Source organism: Hydra viridissima, unplaced genomic scaffold (genome assembly GCF_058129835.1).
Source record: "Hydra viridissima isolate aposymbiotic clone 2 unplaced genomic scaffold, HvirCarnegie_v1 scaffold_3, whole genome shotgun sequence".
Lineage (NCBI taxonomy): Eukaryota > Metazoa > Cnidaria > Hydrozoa > Anthoathecata > Hydridae > Hydra > Hydra viridissima.
In genome coordinates, this window is record NW_028324302.1 from 11,417,799 (window position 1) to 11,439,432 (window position 21,634).

The window sequence follows — 21,634 nt, forward strand, 5'->3', positions numbered from 1 at the left end:
CATCTTCCAAAATGACTCTTTTGTCATCGTTAGCGCTGAGTGCGACTTTGTTGATTTCTTCAGTGAAAATATTGTGATGATGAGATCGTAAGACGTTCATTTTTCTGAGCTGTTCTTCTTTAGTCATTAAGCATTCTTTATAATCTTGATGAGTGATGTGCTTTTCAACAACACATTTCTGAATTCCTTTGCATTTTTTGTGTTCTTTTTCTTCATTAAAGACCTCATAAGAGTAGAGCTTAGGACGAAGCCCAACAAACTCTTTAATTTGCTTACCACCTGTTTCATCCTTAAACTTGCCGATAACCTTTTTATTTTTAAACCCAACGTCAAATCCAAAGTTTTGAATGGCAGGATGATCTTTAGGAAAGTCGCTCGTGTCAAACTTGCTTTCAACGTCATCAGCAATGTCTTTGTAAAAGTCTTCCGTTTCTATTTCATAAAAGAGCGAATCAGTATCAGTCATGAGTAATTTCAGCTTATCCCCGTATTTAGGTTTCATGTAGTCGTAGTGATGTTCATACATGAGGGTTTTGCTGATGTCTAGGATGCTCATTCCCAAGAAAACAGGTTTGTCGTAAAAAACAAATGTCTTTTCCATGTGAACCGCGATTAAGTTTTCATCAAAAATGGTGTTTCGTTTATATTTAATTTTTTTAGATAATTTTATAGCTTCTTTTCTCGTGGTAATGAGTCTAACATCAACGCGTTTTAGAATATTCTCCATGGTTTTCCCAAAGACAGAGTTGTTCATGAGTTTGAAAAATTCTTTATCAGATTCGTTTGTAGCTTCTTTTCTCTTATCGGTGTTGAGATCAATGTACTTTTTCATGAAAGGTTCTTCTTCAAAGGTGATACCTCGATGAATTTTTGTAGTGATCAACCCCATTCGTTCATAGAGTTTTAGGTTTTCATGGTGAATGACATATTTTTCTTTGTTGTTTAAATTGGGAACTAACTTTTCCACTTTTCCAACAAGCATTCTTTCAGGAGCTAAAGGGTAATCATTGTGTAAATCGTGAAGACTTTCAGGATAATCTAAATCAACTTCGAGAATGCAAGGCATGGATTTCCAATTTAAAAGTTCATCCTCAGTCATCCATCTAAATCCTCTAACTGGAAGAGGTTTGCTCATAGCATATCCATAAAGATTATTGGCGTCTAAATATTGAAGGAATTTCGAAGGTTCTGAAGGTTTATAATCATCACTCATGTATTTGTTGTTAGCAGTTCCATGTCGATTGGAGATCATGCAGATTCCACCGCGTATTCCTTTTCGAATCATGTTGAGCATATCAATATCGGTTATAAGCTCTATTACAACTTCAGTTTTCTTTAGCATAGCATCCCAAGCCAAACCAGGGGAGGTGTAATACCAAGCAGGATCAAGACTGTAATGTTTCATACAAGTGTCTCTAAAAGTTTCAAAGACATCTGCCAGTATCAGCACATCCGACACGTTGTACAAATCGTGATAATCTCTGAACGTTTTGCATTGAAACGTATTCCAAACCTTTTGCGCATGCGCGTATTCTTCGTCGCTTATCCCCTCGTGTCTAAGTTTTGAGAAAAACGCTTCTTTTGGTGGTAATTGCGTTTCTTGAAATTTATCGAATCCGTCCACCCAATCGTAAGGGTACACGCCTTTTTTACAAAGCAAATTAAATTTTTCACCTTCAAAATGTAATGCAAGGCTTTTAAACTGCTCTGGCTTTAAATTTTTAGACAAAGTATCCAAACTGGAGGAAAGGAATTTAAAGCTGTCGATGAACCTCAATTCAATTTTTTTGTTTTTTGGTTTTCCATCTTTTCCAATGTACTCTCCCACTTTGATTTTTTTCGAGAAGCTGATATATTTTTCTTCATTGTTGGGTATACAAGTGATCTTTCCACCTAATTTTTTGATAAACAAATGAGTGTCGTAACCAGACAAATTATGAAAAACGACCGGGATGAATTTTGGAACTTGAAATTTTTTATTGCAATCATCGTGAGCCGCTCCTCGATATTTTCCAGTAAAATGACAGTGATCGCGTACTTTGTCGTCTTTGAGATTTTTATTGCAAATGTGGCAAACTGTTGCGGATTTGAAATTATTTTCGTCCTCTTTTGTCAAAACCATCTTTTTTTTCTCGATTTTTCCGAAAATTTCTTTTATTTCTTTTTCCAAACTTTCGACAAAAAATTGAGCCACGTCTTGGTTCTCGTTTGACGATTCGGAAATGGATGGTTCAGCATCATAAACGGTTTCATCAAAACATTTGATGTAATAGGAAAAGGAACTTGGAATGTGTCTTTGAAACTTTTTTGTGTAAGACTGGTTTGAGTTGGGAGCGCACGAGCCTATCGGCTTGATAAAGCTTTCAAAGTCAGCATATACGATAAATGGAACCCTCATTGACTTTCCGATGCCTTTAAACTGAAGAGTTGCACCCTTTTTAGGAAGTTCAATTCTCATTGGCGCGTTTTTATAACAATCTTCTCGATGTTTTTGAAGCTTTTCTTCTTGATCATAACATTGAAGACACCTTCTGCAAAAATGTTGTTTTCTTTTACCTTTTGATGCTGAGGAGCCGGCAAATCGACTGAAACTATTAATGAGACAGTAATGTTCTGTGTCTTCGTTTTTAATATACAGCAAATCAACATTATGCTTTCGATCGAGAAAGTCAGATACTTTCAAAGGGTTGGGTTTTTTATTTTCATACTCAAAAACGTTGATGCTAATGTCTGGATTATTTTTTTCAAACTTGCTAATATTATGGTAAATCACAGGAAACTCCATTCCTTCCCAATTCAGCTCTTTTGACTTTTCAATCAAGTCTTCATCAATTCTTTCGTTGTTTTTATTTTTCAGATTCAACGCTCTGCTAACTGACCATTTAAAGCATTGATTGTCGTTGTTTTTCATGTTGATGATTGCCTTTTTATCTTTTAGATCGTCAGTCAGCTCAATGTAGGATCCACCGCTGAGAGGTGTGTAATCGATAAAGTTTATATCCATTCTTAAAATCTTAGATAGGATGCTATTAGAACCTAAAGCATTGTATTTGACACTACTTTCCAAGACTTTTTCTTCCATCTCACCCATGAGTTCTCTTACATCTGTAGCTGCTCGAATAATTTCCGAGCTGGATGAAAAGCTTGCTTCCCGAGTCACTTCTTCACCAGTCATGATGCTTACAGATTTCATTTCGCACGTTAAAATAATTCTTACTTTTGTATTCCTTTCTCCTTCCATGGTTTGAATGGCAGACTCTCTTACCAAATTAAAAAAGGATGCAATGTCTTGATATTGAGAAGAAGGCTCGTAAGAATATAACCTAACAGTACTACCCAACGCGTGTTCAGTCAACTTGAATTTTATTTTATAAGGCTTTGGCAAGGGTTGTTTATACACTGTTTTTAATACAAGTGATTTGATAGACTGTATCTTTTTATCGATTTGTTCCGCTGATTCGTTTACCTTCTCCTTGACTACTTCAGGAACGTAGGGTTCTATCCAATCTTTAACATCATCAAACTTAGTTTTAACATACGACGCCACACTTTTTGCAGCTGCCTTCAGACTTGAAAAAAATGAAGGTCTCGGTGGAATGACTGGTTTTGGTGTTATGACAGGTGTTAAATCTAAAACCGGTTCATCAAGGATGTGTTTTTGCAAATGAATTGGTTTTGGAGCAATAGGAGGTTTTACCACAGGTCTTGGTGGAATGATTGCTGGTTTCGGAGCAATAGGAGGTTTTATCACTGCAGAAGGAACAATCCTTACTTTTGTTGGCTTTATTGAAACTTTTACAGCTGGTCTAACAAACCTCACCACGGTAGCATTAACAGGCAAAGGTCTTGCCTCAGTCGTTCGCCTACGAAAAGAAGCAGGAGCAGAGACAACTCTAGGAGGCTGCAAAGCCATTATAAGTTCCCCCTTTCTCATTTTAGAATACCCTCTTATTTTTTGCCTTTTAGCAATTTCTTTTAATTCTTTCAACGTTTTGTTTTCCATTTTTATTATAGCAAGAAATTTATTTAACCCAAAATCATTTTTCTAATATTTTTATTTCTTTTCAATTCTCTTAAAAAAAGAATTGAAAAATTTTTTACATTTCTCACGGACTTTTTCTTTCAAGCTTTTCCGAATTTAAAATTTCAATCTTTATTCCATCTTCCACTTTTCCATTTCGACGTTCTAAATATCTCCATCCATGTCCTGTCTTTTTCATTGCTTTGTAAAGGGATTTGTATTCAACCACTTCCCCGGTTTCCATATTGGTTGTTTTCACAGACACAGGTTTATTTCGAATTGAAGCAAGCCTCTCATATTTTGGATCGATCGGTTTTTTTTCCGTTTTCTCATTTTTCATTTTTATTTCTTTTTTTGGTCGACCCACTGACCTGTGTTCTTTTACACCTTTCAAAAGCGAATCTTTACTTATTAGATTATTATCAATCGCAATCATCATCAAAGGCAACAATTTGTTTGAGGTTAATGTGATTCCATTTTCCATAAGCAAATTTTTCAGATAATTTTTTGTATATCTCATGTTTTATTTTTAAAAAGAAAAAAATTTATTTAAATCATTTTTGTTAAGAATCTCATGACGAACTTTCAAACCTAATAAACAACGTTCATGTTGGTTCCGTCGGAATCGAATTTGATCAATCTGTCTGAAATGATCACTGCAAAAATAACGGTGTTTTCTGCTACTGCTGTTCGAAATTTGAGGTTGACCACCAATTCTGCCGTTTCAGAAACAACTCTTTCTTTTTGCTTGCTAATGTCTACAAAAAATAACGGATACAAATTTTTATATTCAAGCAGAGACAAACCAGATTGACAAACAAGTTCGTTTGTACCATAATATTTATCGTCAAAAGAGAACGCATCAGAATGAGCCATGGTAATTTTCTTTTCTCCAAAATTCAAATCGTAATTGTAATTTGGATATTTTATTCCATTGACGGTTACGAAAAAATTGCTGACATCACAATGGTTGAAAATGGCTGGATTTATAATTTGACTGGAATTCTTGTTTGTCTGAAGTCCAAGCACGATATATCTCGGAACGCTTTTGTCTGTGATTCTTCCTAAGGTCCAAGTGAATTCTGTTAGACCAGCAGGAATAACCTGTCTTTCGACTCTGTTTGACTTATAAGCTACTGGGACGCGAATTTTACTCGCCATTAATTTCAAGAATTCGGATTTCTTCGAAACATCCAACTCAATTCTAGGCATAAAAAGTCTGAATTTTTTAAGGTCGATCATTCCTGCGGCAACAGTCTCGGCTCTGTAAATGGCGTCGTCGTATTCTTTTTTTGAAAAGGTAATTTTGTGTCTGAATCCATAGACAACTTTGTCGTAAGTTTCGCAAAAACCAAAAATGTGTTTTAATGGTATCTTGAACGAAAACGCACCAATGGATGTCGTGTCTGCAAACAAGTGGTCTCGCCTTACAACAAACCCTGAATTTCCGGTGGCGTTTGAAGTGTCTTTATACCACATTTGCTTCAAACCATCTGCAAGCTGAAAACCAAAAGGGTATTTCAACAATCCAAGCATGGTTGTTCCTTGACCTGGATACATAACCCTTTCCACTTGTTGTCCTCCTAAATCATAGGTGACATCGCTGAACAAATACATGATGGCGTTGTTTATCAGAGCAATGTTGTCTGCTGCTGTGTATGCAGTCCCATCCGCTTTTTTGAGAACCCCTTCAACGAGGATGTAAGCCTCAGACGGAACTGTTTGCACAGATTGACAATCAATTTCAAAAATGATCTCTGCTGAAGAATTTAAATCGAGGTTTGTTGGGTGGTACTCGAAAAAATCAACTTTTTCAATTCCAGTGTCATACTCTGGCATTTCATCAACTCTTAATCTATCGGTGTTTATCATTTTTAAAATGAGAAAAAAAAATTTATGTCATTTTTGATTTGTTAAAATAATCAAGCAATCAAAAGCCCGCTCCCCATTTTAACGAGATCTTGGATTCTAGCCGCATTCTTTTTCGTCATTTTCTTTTTCACTTGAATGGAAGAACCAAACATTTTTTTATGCAGCTCTTCCATTGGATTAATATACGGATCAGTCTTTGCCGCTTCGTTTACAATCGTGGTGAGTATTTGGTTTGGATTCGCCGTACCTGTCTTGGCGTAAACTTTTTCAAGCGCTTTTTTTCCTTTGTCGATGGCAACGTCTTTAGCAGTGGATATGGCTGAAGAGGCTAATTCTTTTCCAGCTGATTTGGCGGCTGTGATTGCTTCTCTTCCAATTTCGCTTGCTGCTGCTTTTCTCAATAAATGAAGAGACGATCGTGAAGCATTTGTGGCTGCCATTCTCCTCAAAAAATTTTTAATCGCGTCCATGATTCCTCCACCTCCAACGACGTTCTTTTTAAAATATCTTCTGTTGTTCACAATGAGCATTTTTTAAAATGAGAAAATATTTTTTTAAATCCTTTGGATTCATTGAAATCTACGATTTCTTAAATCCGTTCTCACGACTCGATGTATTTTTGAATCGCTCTGTATTCCTCTTTGTTAATTTCCCCCTGTCTCAAAAGCTCGTCACAAATGGCAACGGCTTCGTTTCTCGATGCTATATTTCCAGCATGTCCTGCAGCGATGCTCAAGTTAAGCCTTTGCATAAGCACATTCGGATCGCTCGGAAGAATGATCACTCCTCGACCTTTTCTTCCACTCGTTAGTGTGTAATTTTTTTTCCAAATGGGTGAAACAATCGTTTTCCACTTATGACCTCCCGAAGCTTTTGGTATGGTTGGTCTCCCTTCCTTCTCCATTGCATGCGTTTCAACGAGTATTTTTTCATAATTTTTCATGTCCTCGTCTGTTACATTTTTTATATCAGGTACAGATTTTGTGATCAATTCCCAAAGACCTATTGTCCCCTCATACTTTTCTCCGTCGATAATAACGTCGTTATTATCGATAAAAATTTCTTTGTCTCCAATAAACATTTTTCCGGGTTCTTCTTTTTTTGAGTGAATTCCAAACACTTTGTCTGCACTATTTTTAACTGTTGCGTAAGTGTATAAATATTTCAAAGCAGTATTTCCAACATTCATTTTTCCAAAAGTTTTTACAAAAGTTTTATCATCGCTTTTTAGACTTTCAAAAGACGACTCGCTTTCTGGATAAGTCAAAGCCAGTGGAGTGTTTTCAACCTCTTTGTATGCGATGCTTTTTAGTTCGTTTTTTATATTTTCATTGCTCTCAATCAGAGGTTTAAAAAACTTGCTCAAATCAGTCTGATAATTTGCATCTGAAATGTTGGTGTTGAGACTCTCATTATAAAGCTTTTCTCTATTAGCTCTATATTCTCTCAAAATCTCATCTCGCTTTTCAGGATCTTGTATTCTAAAAAAAGACATTTTTAGAATACGGAGAAAAAAACTTAAAACAAAAACTCGATTGCGTTTACTATTTCTTTTTTGATTCTTTAGTTTTTCTTAGATTCTTTGAATCCCATGGAAATCTACGATTTCTGAAACAAGTTGTTGAATGCTTTTATCGCGTCTTCTCTTCCTTTTTGGATCAACGACTCTTTAGTCAATTCGTCAATGACGCTTTTTGTCTTGGTTCGGATTTCTTCACTCATGGCTTTGAATTTTTGAAGCTCGCTGAGAATGAGTTCGTACTCGGAATCACTCACAAATCCATCCATAAGAGATTTTGAAATGTGGTCACTAATCGTATTCAATTTTGACTCGGAAAGAACTTTCAATTTTTCGTGCTTTTCAGCCTTTAGCAACATTTTTTTGTTCTGATGATTTCCGAAAATGGATAAAGCTCCCAATACAACAGCAATCCCTTCACACGCAATCGAAACTGGAGTGGCAACAACGGTTGATAAAAGTGCAATCCCTGTAACCCCTAAACCAATGCATACCGTTTGTAATCCGTCGTCGGTGAAACGAATTATTTTTGCCGCTCGATGGTATTTTTTACTCAAAGCCATTCGTTTCACTTTTTCATCCTCTATTTCTTTTTGGATCTCGCTTATTTTTTGAAGCCGGTAAATATGCCCTCCATCTGATGGTGCCGTTGGAAGAACTGGATAAATTTTTTCAGTGTTTTTGATTATCTCCATCTTTTTAACAAAGACACATTTTTTTTAATTCGAATCGATGTAGTTTATTTTACAAAGCTTTTCACCTTTTTTAACTATGACTTCCTGGTTGTTATAATTGTGTATGGTCATAACTATGTCATCCACAGACTCGGAAAAAATAGCATCGTTTTTGAAATAATTCAATTGGTTGCTTATTTTATCCATCAAAGTGATGACAGCAATTCCTTTGTCTAATTGTAAACCTACAGACAACGATATCTGCTTGTGAGATACAGGAGGAAATTTAATGTCTTGTTGAGCAAAAATCTCGTGCTGTCTGTAGGTGTTGAAATAGGTGGGATAATCCAACTTTTTCTTTGTTACAATAATGTTTTTCATATTTTTTCGTTCCAACTCTTTGATTCTATCCTCTAAATGACTCAGTTGGAAATTAAAATTGTAAATCTCTGCTGAGGCGCTGTTTTTAAGCAACTTGTGTGGGGCATGCATTTTTTAATATGAAAATAAAATGTTTTAAGTCGTTTTATTTTCAGTTTTTTGTGCTTTTACATTTCCTCGTCAGAATCCATTTCTCCCAAATCCAAGTTTTCACACATCATGATGCTATGAGGTAAAGACGCATTTTTTACGATGATGGCTTCGGACAGTTTAACTTGAATAGACACAATCGAAGGACCAATATACACCCCCTCAATTCTAAGTCCTCCAATAGCATAACATCTTTGGTTGATAAAATCATGTCCAGAAGATAAGACCAAATTTTTATTATGATGTTCTCCTTTGACTCCATTTTTTATATCAAGAGCTGTTTTCTTTCTATGAAATGTAGAAGTAATGAATATTTCGTCTTCATTTTTAGATCCTTTAGTTATATACATTTTAGCATAAAACACTGGCGCTGCATCAGCATGGTTAGCTTTATATTTTAAAATACTCAATTCGTCTGAATTAATTTGCTTTCTTCTTCCTCCTTTTTTAAGTTTGGATGACAATTTATCTACTTCACCTCTAATAAACAAAGTAATCTTTTCCATTGTGCTAATAAACTTTGCTTCTTCTTCAGTTTTACCCTTTTTAGCATCAAAGCAAACAAAGGACATGGAATATCCAGTCAATTTTTGTGTTACCGGATCTTTATTTTCACACACACCATACGAAAATAATGTAGGTGTTCGTAATACAAGAGGACCATCTCCAGTTGGATAAGAATATTTTACTGGCACTTTTTGATAGACTACTGGTTTTGTTGCTGCGTAAATTTCTCCAACTGATAATTTGCTCTCATCAAAATTTTCCATTGTAATAAAATTCATTTCTTTTCTATATACAAGATTTTTATTTAACTCAAAAATTTTTTTTCTTGCCATACAAAACGACGCGTCTATTTTTGCAAACTTAACAATTCATTATTATCTACCCATGAGTTGAACGAGTCTGGATATCCCAACCATTTGACTAAAGATCTGTTCTTTTGCTTTCGAATGACTTTTTCAATTCTAAATATGTCTTGATTGGTCTTTTGCATTTCTTGTTCATAAAATGTACCTTTAATTTCTTCACCGTTAGCATCAGCGATTTTATACGTGGGTGGATTCGTATGCTGAACATTTAACACGGTAAAAACCTCTTCAGTCCATCTCGGTGTATACCCCTTTTCAAAATGAGACTTCTTTTTTACAATCCTCACTTGATCACCCATTGAAAATTTTGGTTCTGCTCTTTCTGTTTGCGTCTTTCCATTCAGGTTCATCCAAACCCTATATTTATTCTTTTTATCGCTAGCTTCCACTGGAGTCATTTTGATAGAAGAGTGTTTGGTGTGGTTGTAATTTTTCACCATTTCATCTAATACGTCAATGTATTTATGAGTGTTGTTGGCTGAAAAATATTTAAACATTCTCTCTTTCATCGTTCTGTTCCATCGTTCAACAACAGAACTTTTTTCCTCGTTTTCAGTGGAATACAATTGCACTCCCAACGCTTGTACATGCTTGTTATAAAACTCTTTACCTTTGTCCACCCACATCTTTGTACACCTTCTCTCCTCAAATATTTTGCTTAGAGCGTTAGCTACATCAACTCCAGTTTTACTCTTTAACGGAACGATCCATCCATACTTTGAAAACACGTCGATCATCATGAGCAAATATTTTACCCCGTTGTTGAATTTTGAAAACGATTGCATGTCAACCAAATCTGCAGCCCATATTTCATCCATGCCGTTCACAAACACTTTTCTTCTTTTAAAATGATGAATGACTGGTTTATGAAGCTCGTTTGCAAGTTGATCCGTCCATTTCAGGTTCTCCGGTGCTTTTTTTTTTGCAGATACACCTAATCCGAATTTAGCTTTGGCTTTGATGATGGGAGTGATCAGTTTTCTTTCGTTTATTTCTCTCTGAGTGGGATTTTGTATAGAGTTCATTTCTTCAAGCATCATTTGATCTGCTAAATTTCTGCTTTGAATGTCGTTTAAATATTTATAAGCTAAATCATGATGGTATGCTGCATTGTCCACTCGATCTACCGGTTTGCTCCACTCTTGATACATGTCTGTGGATGTAAGTCTTTTGTCCAAGTTTGTGCCAGGTCCTGCAAAATTCATTCCTGGAATGTGCATTTCTCCTGGAAATTTTGCCCATGGAAGCTTTATTTTTTTTGAAAAATTGTTAATCGTTTCCACCAAGTCTCCTCCTTTTGCCGTATGCGAAGATGATCCTTTGAGCGCATGCGAAGAAACAAACTTACATTTGGTTGTTCCGCAAACGTTGCAAGCCCCTTTAACCATATGCCGGTTGTTTTTTGTGATTTCGTTTCTCAAATGATTCGTTTCTGTTTTCCTTTTACATTTAACACAGTACATTTTATTTAAAAAAAATATTTTTAAACTAAAAATGGAAGTGTCTGATTTGTCATGGAATATTGGAAAAATCAAAAGAAACAACAACAAGCTTTTACCGAGAAGCATTCGAGGAATCATCGTTGGAAAATCCGGATGTGGAAAAACAACGTTGCTTCTCAATTTATTGTTCAGACCTGGATGGTTGGATTATAACCATTTGCAAGTTTTTGGAAAATCTCTTTTCCAACCCGAGTACAAAATACTAAAAAGTTCGTTCGAAAAAAAATTACCAAAAAAAATAATTCTCGACTTGTTCAAGGTGCAAACCGAAATTGAAAAATTGAAACTAGACCCTGAATGTGTTATCAACGATCTTTCAAAAAATTTTTCCGAAACCGAGGGTATGGAGTGTGAATTTTTTGAAACGGCTGACGATGTGCCTAATCCTGAAGATCTTGATTCATCCAAAAACAATTTAATGATCTTTGACGATTTGCAACTTACCAAACAAAACAAATGTGAAAAATATTACATCCGAGGAAGACACTCTAACGTCGACTGCTTTTACCTCGCTCAAAATTATTTCATGCTCCCAAGACAAACGATCAGAGAAAACACCAATTTTATCTGTCTCTTTCCTCAAGACTTAAAAAACATTAACCACATTTATCAAGACCACGTTTCGAGTGATATGGAAAAAAAAGAGTTTGAAAAGTTTTGTAGGCATTGTTGGTCTGAACCTCACGGATTTGCGGTGATTGATTTGTCTTCAAAAAAGGACAATGGAAAATATCGAAGCGGATTTGACACTTTTTATTTTCCAAAAGAAGCCATTTAAATATGTCTGAATCCGAAGGATTTAAAATTTCACAAGTGAAATTCCATTGATCCGCAAACGGATTTAAAAAATGTTGCATAATAAAAAAATGTCAGGCATAACCATCGACGTGGACGGAAATTCCAACGTAATCATAACAGAATTTTTAGACAAAATCGTTTTTGACAAAGGAAAAACTTATGAAATGGCTTTTCTAGGGCTTGAGACGTACAACAGCTTTCCAAACATCATCAGCAAAAACAATTCTTTCCGGTATAGCATGAACAACGGAACCCATTGGGAAAATGTCACCATTCCAGACGGGAGCTACGACATTAAAGACATCAACAATTATTTACAAAAGGTCGTCTCAAACACAATAAAAAATTATGCGTCTCAAAGCGCTAGCTACGTCACAGCAAATAAAATCAGCTACTCTCCCGATAACATAAAAATCGGATCCAATTTAAACACTTTAAAATCAACCATCACACTTGGAATGAATTATTTGATGGATTTGAATGTGGAAAACAGCATCGCCTCAGTTTTAGGATTTACAAAAAGACAATTGGATCCTAATTCCGAATATGAGTCTGACGATATTGTTAGAATTTCAAGCATCAACACGATCAGAATCCTCAACAACGTCATCGGGTCTGCTTACGTCAACGGATCCCAACTCAATTGCATCTACTCTTTTTATCCAGCTGTTGGTCCTGGTTTTAAAATCATCGAAAGACCAACTCATTTGACTTACCTCCCTATCAAAGTCCCAGAAATTTCTACAATGATCACTCGCGTTGTTGATCAAAATGGAAATTTGGTTGATTTTCGTGGAGAGGAGATTACGATCCGTTATCACATTCGAGAAGTGAAATAAATATTTTTTCTCACATTTAAAAATGAGCAAATATGTTAGTGTTAAATTAAATGTGTCTCAGGGACAGATTGAAAAAATAAAAAAATCAATGATAGCAGGTAAACCTGTGAGCATCCGTATTTCAAAAGATGATTTTAACGGAAACGACGTTTTACTTGTAACACAAAATCAACATCGAAAACTTTTGGACGCTCTCCATCGAGGAGTTGGAGTCACCATTAAAATGAGCAAAACCCAATTGGAACATAACGCAAATGTGAAAGGAGGATTTATTGGAGCTCTTCTACCTTTATTGGGTATGTTGGGTAGTACACTTGCAACAAGAGTAGTTCCAGCTCTTGCTACCGGATTGTTAGCAGGTGTAGGATCTTCTGCAGGTTCTGCTATGGTTGATAAAATTGCAGGAAGAGGTATCGTTTATTTGAAAAAGAATGGAAATGGAATGAAAATGGGAACGCACAGAGGAAACGGATTATTTTTAACACCCTGGCCTAAAGGAGGATCATTCAAAGACGGAGTTTACGTTAAAAGCGGAAGAGGATATGAATCTATCGGAGCTGGTTTGCTTCTCGGACCAAACTCTCCATTCTCAAGCATCCCTTTTTTAAATTTAATTTTGTAAATTATACAGTGAAAAAAAACTTTTTTTAAAATGACTTAAATAAATTTTTTCTTGTTATAAAAATGAGTATTACAGAACAAGAAGAATTTGAGGAATTCCTTTACAGCGAACTACAGGAAATAAACACTTTTGACCCAGAATTACACAGAATGGCCATACAATTCCACGATGATAATCACAAAAAAAGAATTGATGAAAATTATATTAATAAAATTAAAAAATTAAATACCTTACCCATTCATACCAATACTAAACTCTTACTAAAACATGGATTTGAAGAACAACGACAAAAACAACATGCACAAAGAATTAGAGAAACGCGAAGAGAAAAATATAAACATCTTTTTCCATACTTGAACCACTACAAAGAATAAATTATGTCATTCACATCCTTTTTTCATAATGTCATCTCATTATGAAAATACACAAAAATGTCAATGAGTCTGCGCAAAAATGCCAATGAGCCAGAACCTGATATGACATTTTTTCTATAGAAAATGGAAATGAGCCAGAACCCGCTTTTTATAGTAGTTTTACTTTTTCTCACTTTCGATAATTAAGCAACTTTTACTACTTTTTAGTATTAGAGTTGAAAAAATGTACTCTTAAAATAAGAAACTTTATAGTACAAGCTCATTTGCTTCGTTTCTTATGTGTAATCGGACAGAAAAACTAGCTATAAAGCGTGTTACTCTTGCGAAACATGATTCCTTTTTATGAATTTTAAATTTATAAGAGATTTTATGACAATTCTCAGATAATATTAAATCTTTAATAATAAAGAAAGAGTAATTGAAAAGACAAACTTCCTTCGAATAATAAAAATAGAATTCCTTATGTTCTTTGCAAAAATGTTTTTAGTGAATGTAAGTGGCTATGAAAATAGCCGTTTTTTTGATTTACCCAGTCCTCGGCATGAATTATAATGCTGGTAACGTTTAATGCACACAGTAAGCTTTCGAGGAAGTCAAACAGGATACGCTGCCACAACCTGATCCCAAAAATGAAAAAACCGATGTTCGGGGAATCTCTGCATCCACATAAATTCAGACAAATAGTCAGCTATCATTTCACGGTTAGTTGGTCCCATCATTGATTTGATTTTTGCTTTCGCTCGACACCACATAGCTTCTACATGATTTGTTGTCACGCCAGTCAGAGGTTCTACAAAGTTTCGAGTGTGGTTGACAGTGCCATGTAAATATGCAGGAGCTTGCAAATCATTATAAGCTGCCCACATATCACTCCAGACAATAGAGCCAGGAAGTATCCATTGATTTATGATTGGAATCAATGTTGCAGAGTCGCGATTTTGGACGGGAATTAAAAAGCCTTTTTTAGTAGCAGGTTCATATCCGCCAAATATCCACTGCTGTGGGATTACTCTACCAACGTGATACTTCCTTCGACAGAAAACAGATTCATCTATTTCAACAATGCACCCTGGACCACCTATTGGATCAGGGTTCTTGATGAAATATGAGACACAAATATCTCTGCAAAATTGATTCCAATCAACAATGGTGTCATCGCTTCCTATGTTAAGCTCTTGCCTTATATCGCTAATTGATAATCCCCGACTCTTACCTGCACTTCTACCCCAAACGTAAGTTAATCCTAATATTTGCCAAAGTTGTAGGTGGGATTTCTCAAAAAAGCTGCCTTTTCTTATGCTGAAGGTTCTTTTGCACCGCTTAACTTGACATCTCCAAATGAACTGATCGATTGATCCATTCTTCACTTGCTGTGTGCAGGCCACGTTACATACACTACAACGCATACTTTCGGCGAGTAAACCATAAGTTCTGCACCAGTGGATTGTAGCTTCAATGTTGTATTTGAATTTTGCTCCTATTTCTGTTAAGGAAAGAGAGTCAAATTCGTTTATTGTTGGTCTTCGAAGGGCCATGATATTAAGATAAATAAACTTACTAGACAGTTAGTACTGAAACATTCCTTTTTATATGACAGTTACAATGAAAATAATTTTTCACGGGGGGTTAACTTAAAGTATTAGAAAAAAAATCAACAGTTTGAAATATGTACATTTTTAATGCAAAAAGTTTAGTAATGCTAAATTTATTTTAGTATATAACCAATAAAAGATTTTTCAACTTATTTGATAAAAATTTTAAAAGATATTCTAGACAACAAAGTAATGATCCCAGCTAAACCAAATTTGCGTGATAAATTTAAATGTCAACGAATTCTCAAAACGTTCCATAATTAGAAGTTTTTGTTATGAATATAAAAACCAGGTTGTTAGTACTTTTAAAAGATAACTTTTAAAACAAAAAAAATCATTTTTCAAGATGGCGAATATTAGAGATTTGTCGTATATTTTTGTACTTTCAACTTCAGATTAGAGAACTTTCCATTGATTTTGAGACCCATGTTTTTATACGATTCTTAATCAGCATAAAATTCTCTATCAGAATCAATCATAAAAATAGGGGGGGGGGGGAGAAAGTCGAGTAGCGCCTACAAAATTATACATCTACATTTATGTATAATATATTTATCTATAATATACATATATGTTTATGTACTTTATATTTCATGATTTTGTATTAGTTTTAAAATGGTTAACTCGTGCAGTGCTTTTGGATGTACAGCTAGATCTGCTAAAGGGGTCTCAAGAAGTTTTCATAGGTAAGAAAGTAGGGCGCTACTCGACTTTCTCCCCCCCCCCCCTATTTTTATGATTGATTCTGATAGAGAATTTTATGCTGATTAAGAATCGTATAAAAACATGGGTCTCAAAATCAATGGAAAGTTCTCTAATCTGAAGTTGAAAGTACAAAAATATACGACAAATCTCTAATATTCGCCATCTTGAAAAATGATTTTTTTTGTTTTAAAAGTTATCTTTTAAAAGTACTAACAACCTGGTTTTTATATTCATAACAAAAACTTCTAATTATGGAACGTTTTGAGAATTCGTTGACATTTAAATTTATCACGCAAATTTGGTTTAGCTGGGATCATTACTTTGTTGTCTAGAATATCTTTTAAAATTTTTATCAAATAAGTTGAAAAATCTTTTATTGGTTATATACTAAAATAAATTTAGCATTACTAAACTTTTTGCATTAAAAATGTACATATTTCAAACTGTTGATTTTTTTTCTAATACTTTAAGTTAACCCCCCGTGAAAAATTATTTTCATTGTAACTGTCATATAAAAAGGAATGTTTCAGTACTAACTGTCTAGTAAGTTTATTTATCTTAATATCATGGCCCTTCGAAGACCAACAATAAACGAATTTGACTCTCTTTCCTTAACAGAAATAGGAGCAAAATTCAAATACAACATTGAAGCTACAATCCACTGGTGCAGAACTTATGGTTTACTCGCCGAAAGTATGCGTTGTAGTGTATGTAACGTGGCCTGCACACAGCAAGTGAAGAATGGATCAATCGATCAGTTCATTTGGAGATGTCAAGTTAAGCGGTGCAAAAGAACCTTCAGCATAAGAAAAGGCAGCTTTTTTGAGAAATCCCACCTACAACTTTGGCAAATATTAGGATTAACTTACGTTTGGGGTAGAAGTGCAGGTAAGAGTCGGGGATTATCAATTAGCGATATAAGGCAAGAGCTTAACATAGGAAGCGATGACACCATTGTTGATTGGAATCAATTTTGCAGAGATATTTGTGTCTCATATTTCATCAAGAACCCTGATCCAATAGGTGGTCCAGGGTGCATTGTTGAAATAGATGAATCTGTTTTCTGTCGAAGGAAGTATCACGTTGGTAGAGTAATCCCACAGCAGTGGATATTTGGCGGATATGAACCTGCTACTAAAAAAGGCTTTTTAATTCCCGTCCAAAATCGCGACTCTGCAACATTGATTCCAATCATAAATCAATGGATACTTCCTGGCTCTATTGTCTGGAGTGATATGTGGGCAGCTTATAATGATTTGCAAGCTCCTGCATATTTACATGGCACTGTCAACCACACTCGAAACTTTGTAGAACCTCTGACTGGCGTGACAACAAATCATGTAGAAGCTATGTGGTGTCGAGCGAAAGCAAAAATCAAATCAATGATGGGACCAACTAACCGTGAAATGATAGCTGACTATTTGTCTGAATTTATGTGGATGCAGAGATTCCCCGAACATCGGTTTTTTCATTTTTGGGATCAGGTTGTGGCAGCGTATCCTGTTTGACTTCCTCGAAAGCTTACTGTGTGCATTAAACGTTACCAGCATTATAATTCATGCCGAGGACTGGGTAAATCAAAAAAACGGCTATTTTCATAGCCACTTACATTCACTAAAAACATTTTTGCAAAGAACATAAGGAATTCTATTTTTATTATTCGAAGGAAGTTTGTCTTTTCAATTACTCTTTCTTTATTATTAAAGATTTAATATTATCTGAGAATTGTCATAAAATCTCTTATAAATTTAAAATTCATAAAAAGGAATCATGTTTCGCAAGAGTAACACGCTTTATAGCTAGTTTTTCTGTCCGATTACACATAAGAAACGAAGCAAATGAGCTTGTACTATAAAGTTTCTTATTTTAAGAGTACATTTTTTCAACTCTAATACTAAAAAGTAGTAAAAGTTGCTTAATTATCGAAAGTGAGAAAAAGTAAATAAAATGAACTTTGAAAACATGTTATCACGTTTTATTGTCAGCTAAAATAGCTTGAATTCCATCACTGTCATATAATCCTAAGGTTTGTCCCTGAACAGAACACAAATTAGGAGATGTTCCTCAAACCTTAATAAAATAAGTTTCTTATCGAAAAGTAACTAAATACTAATAGTTTCTTAAGATTTAAGTACTACTTTCTTATTTAAAAAAAAAAAAAAAAAGTGTATACTCGAGGGAACTTAGCCGTTCATATTAAACCTAAAAAAATTTTTTTTTGTTGTAAAAACCGGGCTGGCATTTTTTGCTTTTGAAAATAAAACCAACCGTAGAATTAGTTTTTTCAAGATGGCGAATATTAGAGATTTGTCGTATATTTTTGTACTTTCAACTTCAGGTTAGAGCACTTTCCATTGATTTTGAGACCCATGTTTTTATACGATTCTTAATCAGCATAAAATTCTCTATCAGAATCAATCATAAAAATAGGGGGGGGGGAGAAAGTCGAGTAGCGCCGAAAGTAGTTCATATACATTTTAAACATTTTACTTATAAAGATTCAATATAATTTTATGTAGATTTTAAAAGACAGGCACAGTATGTATAATGAATCTTAGCTATGCATTCTTAAATAGATTTCCTGTAAATACAGAAAAAAGAGCAGCATGGGTTCTTGCAACAAAAAGAAAGAATTTTTTCCCTCTTCAGCAAGTTATATTTGCTCAGATCATTTTTCTAAAGATTGTTTTGATATAAGCAAAACATCTGGTTTCTGCTTGAGAAAATATCTTAAATTTGATGCAGTACCAACAATTTTTGATTTTCCAGAACATTTAAAACCAGCTGCAGATAATGTTCAGAAAGCACCCACTGAAAGAATTAAAAAAAAACTGAATAAAGAAGAAAAAATTGAGATAAATATGGAAAATACCTTTAAGGAAAAGATGATTAGTACTGATAAAATATTGTGTTTAGGAGATTGCATCAAATTTGATTCAGACAATCTGCAAACTGTCAAAAAGAAGTTGTCTTTTGTCTTAGATGCATATAAGTTACAGAAAAAACGTATCAGATGTGTAATGCAACAAAAGCGCAGACTCAACAAAAAAATTGCAAAACTTCAAAATGTGATCAATGAATTATAAGGTAAATGTTTGGTTAGTGTTGTTTTCTCGCAGCGAACACAACGTTTCAGTTCTACATTTTCTCTTCTCCTTAAAATTCCCCTTACAAAAAGTTTTCCTTCAATTTATACTATACAAAGAACCTCAAATATGCTCATAAAATAAACCGCTTAAACTATATTTACAACATATCAAATAAACTACGTCAATCAAATCCGCCGTAAATAGTTTCTTCACGCAATTCAATTACACTCCTCCTTGATCCTTCGGGATCACATTTAATTCAAAGCAACTCTTGCTTTGCGGAACATCACAACAATTGTTTCTTTTGCGGATCCAAATCTCAAATACTGCTTCTGGCAATCCAACTACAACGCCAGTCGCACCCTCTCGTCAGGCTACTCTGCCAAACACGAGAAACGTTTTAGATCAGCAAAAGAGACATCCATTTGTTCCTCATCTCTCATCTTCTGCTTCGTACACAACTCATGCCACGTAGGCATCCAAAGGAAAAACTCGATAAATAGACATCTTCGATTCTCTTCACATCCTTCTTATCTTCTACTCACAAACAATCGAAGACTAAGTATTACTTCGCAACAAAACTGGAAAGAGCACTGTCAACTCAACGCGTTGCTTCTCTGCAACAACTTTTGTTCGCTGCGACTAAATTGCGGGATCGGATATACCATCGTATTTTTCAAAGATGTTCTAATTATTCGAAGATGGCTCCATCATGTGCCCGGTTAGATTGTTGTTTTCTCGCAGCGAACACAACGTTTCAGTTCTACATTTTCTCTTCTCCTTAAAATTCCCCTTACAAAAAGTTTTCCTTCAATTTATACTATACAAAGAACCTCAAATATGCTCATAAAATAAACCGCTTAAACTATATTTACAACATATCAAATAAACTACGTCAATCAAATCCGCCGTAAATAGTTTCTTCACGCAATTCAATTACAGTTAGTGATGAACCCACAGCAACTTTAAGTAGTCTTAATCCTGGTATTAAAGATTTAATTCAAAGAAAACTGAAATCCAAAACGAACTTAAAATATCCTCCATCATTGCAAACTTTTGCATTAACATTACATTTTTATTCAGCAAAAGCATATGATTATGTTAGACAATTCTTTGATACTTGTCTTCCTCATCCAGATACTCTGAGACGGTGGTATAGAAGTGTTAATGGACAACCAGGCTTTACTCATGAAGCATTCCAAATTTTAAAGTCAAAAAATGATGAATCCAATAAAAAAATTATATGCAGTTTGATGATGGATGAAATGTCAATTCGAAAGCAAATTGATTGGGATGGACATAAATCATATGGTTTTATTGATTATGGAACAGAATTTAATGATGACAGTGTTGGTGTTGCTAAGGAAGCTTTTGTTTTACTGTTAGTTGCTGTTAATGGACATTGGAAGATCCCAGTAGCCTATTTTTTAACAGATGGACTTAATTCAAAAGAAAAAGCAAATATTATTTCTGAATGTCTCATTAAAGTTCACGAAACTGGAGTTCAAGTTATTTCTTTAACTTTTGATGGCACAGCTGCAAATTTATCTATGATGAAGATTCTTGGTGCTGACTTTAGTGATGTAAGAAATCTGAAACCATACTTCCAACATCCAGTAAGTGCAGAACCAGTATTTTTAATTCTTGATGCCTGCCATATGTTAAAATTGGTTAGAAATTACTTTGGTGAAAAGAAATTGCTAAAAGACAGTAATAATGGAGTTATCAATTATGCATTCATTGAACGGTTGTACGACCTTCATTCAAAAGAAGGAATTCATGCTGCTAATAAACTGAAAAAACATCATATAGAATGGAAACAACAAAAGATGAAGGTGAAGTTGGCAGCACAAACCTTAAGTCAAAGTGTTGCAGATGCTCTTGATTTTTTTGAAAATAAATTAAAATTAAAAGAATTTCAAGGTTGTGGGCCAACCATCAATTTTATTCAGTTTATAGACAAAAGTTTTGATTTACTAAACAGTCGAAATTTTCTTGGTAAAAATTATAAAGCTCCTATCTCTTCAAGAAATTTGGAAGACTATGCAAATTTTGTCAATTTTGTATGTCAGTACTTGTCCAGTTTGACAGACAGTGCTGGTAAATTAATTTGTAAAACAAATTGCAAAACTGGTTTTATTGGATTTATGTTTAGCCTTCAATCAGTTATTCAACTTAGCAAATACTTGATTTTATCTTCAGAGAGTCAGTTCAAATTCTTGTTGACATATAAACTGAGTCAAGACCACATTGAAATGTTCTTCAGTGCTGTTAGAAGTCAAGGTGGTTTTAACAATAATCCATCTGCAAAGCAATTTATGGCAACATACCGACGTTTGCTGATACACCACTCATTAAAAAACATAAAAACTGGGAATTGTTTAGCTCAGGATGCAACACAAATACTTTCTGTAACAGGAGGAATTGTGAATCATCAGGAATGTAAATTCAATGATGATGATCCAACTGTTTTTATAGCTAATGATATTACACAAGTAAATATTATGGAACCACCACAGTTGTCTGAATATTCTGAAGAAGTGGTGAAATACATAAGTGGGTTTGTTTGTAAAAAATTAAAAAGATCTATTAAATGTAAGGCCTGTACTGCCTCTCTAACTGAT

General features: G+C 34.5%; 2 protein-coding genes across 2 annotated transcripts; one reads left to right on the forward strand and one right to left on the reverse strand.

Annotated features, from left to right (window-relative positions):
- Positions 1-14,217: 14,217 nt before the first annotated feature.
- Positions 14,218-15,159, reverse strand: LOC145186448 (uncharacterized). The gene has a single exon (XM_080062558.2). It carries the CDS (start codon positions 15,157-15,159, stop codon positions 14,218-14,220), a length of 942 nt encoding a protein of 313 aa, XP_079918684.2.
- Positions 15,160-16,487: 1,328 nt separating this feature from the next.
- On the forward strand, positions 16,488-17,429 carry LOC149890999 (uncharacterized). Its single transcript, XM_090082018.1, has one exon. The coding sequence runs from the start codon at positions 16,488-16,490 to the stop codon at positions 17,427-17,429; it is 942 nt and encodes a 313-aa protein (XP_089938144.1).
- The last annotated feature ends 4,205 nt before the right edge of the window (positions 17,430-21,634 follow it).

Coding starts and splice junctions, on each gene's coding strand:
- LOC149890999 (XM_090082018.1), top strand. CDS start 16,488: ATGGCCCTTCGAAGACCAACAATAAACGAATTTGACTCTCTTTCCTTA.
- LOC145186448 (XM_080062558.2), bottom strand. CDS start 15,159: ATGGCCCTTCGAAGACCAACAATAAACGAATTTGACTCTCTTTCCTTA.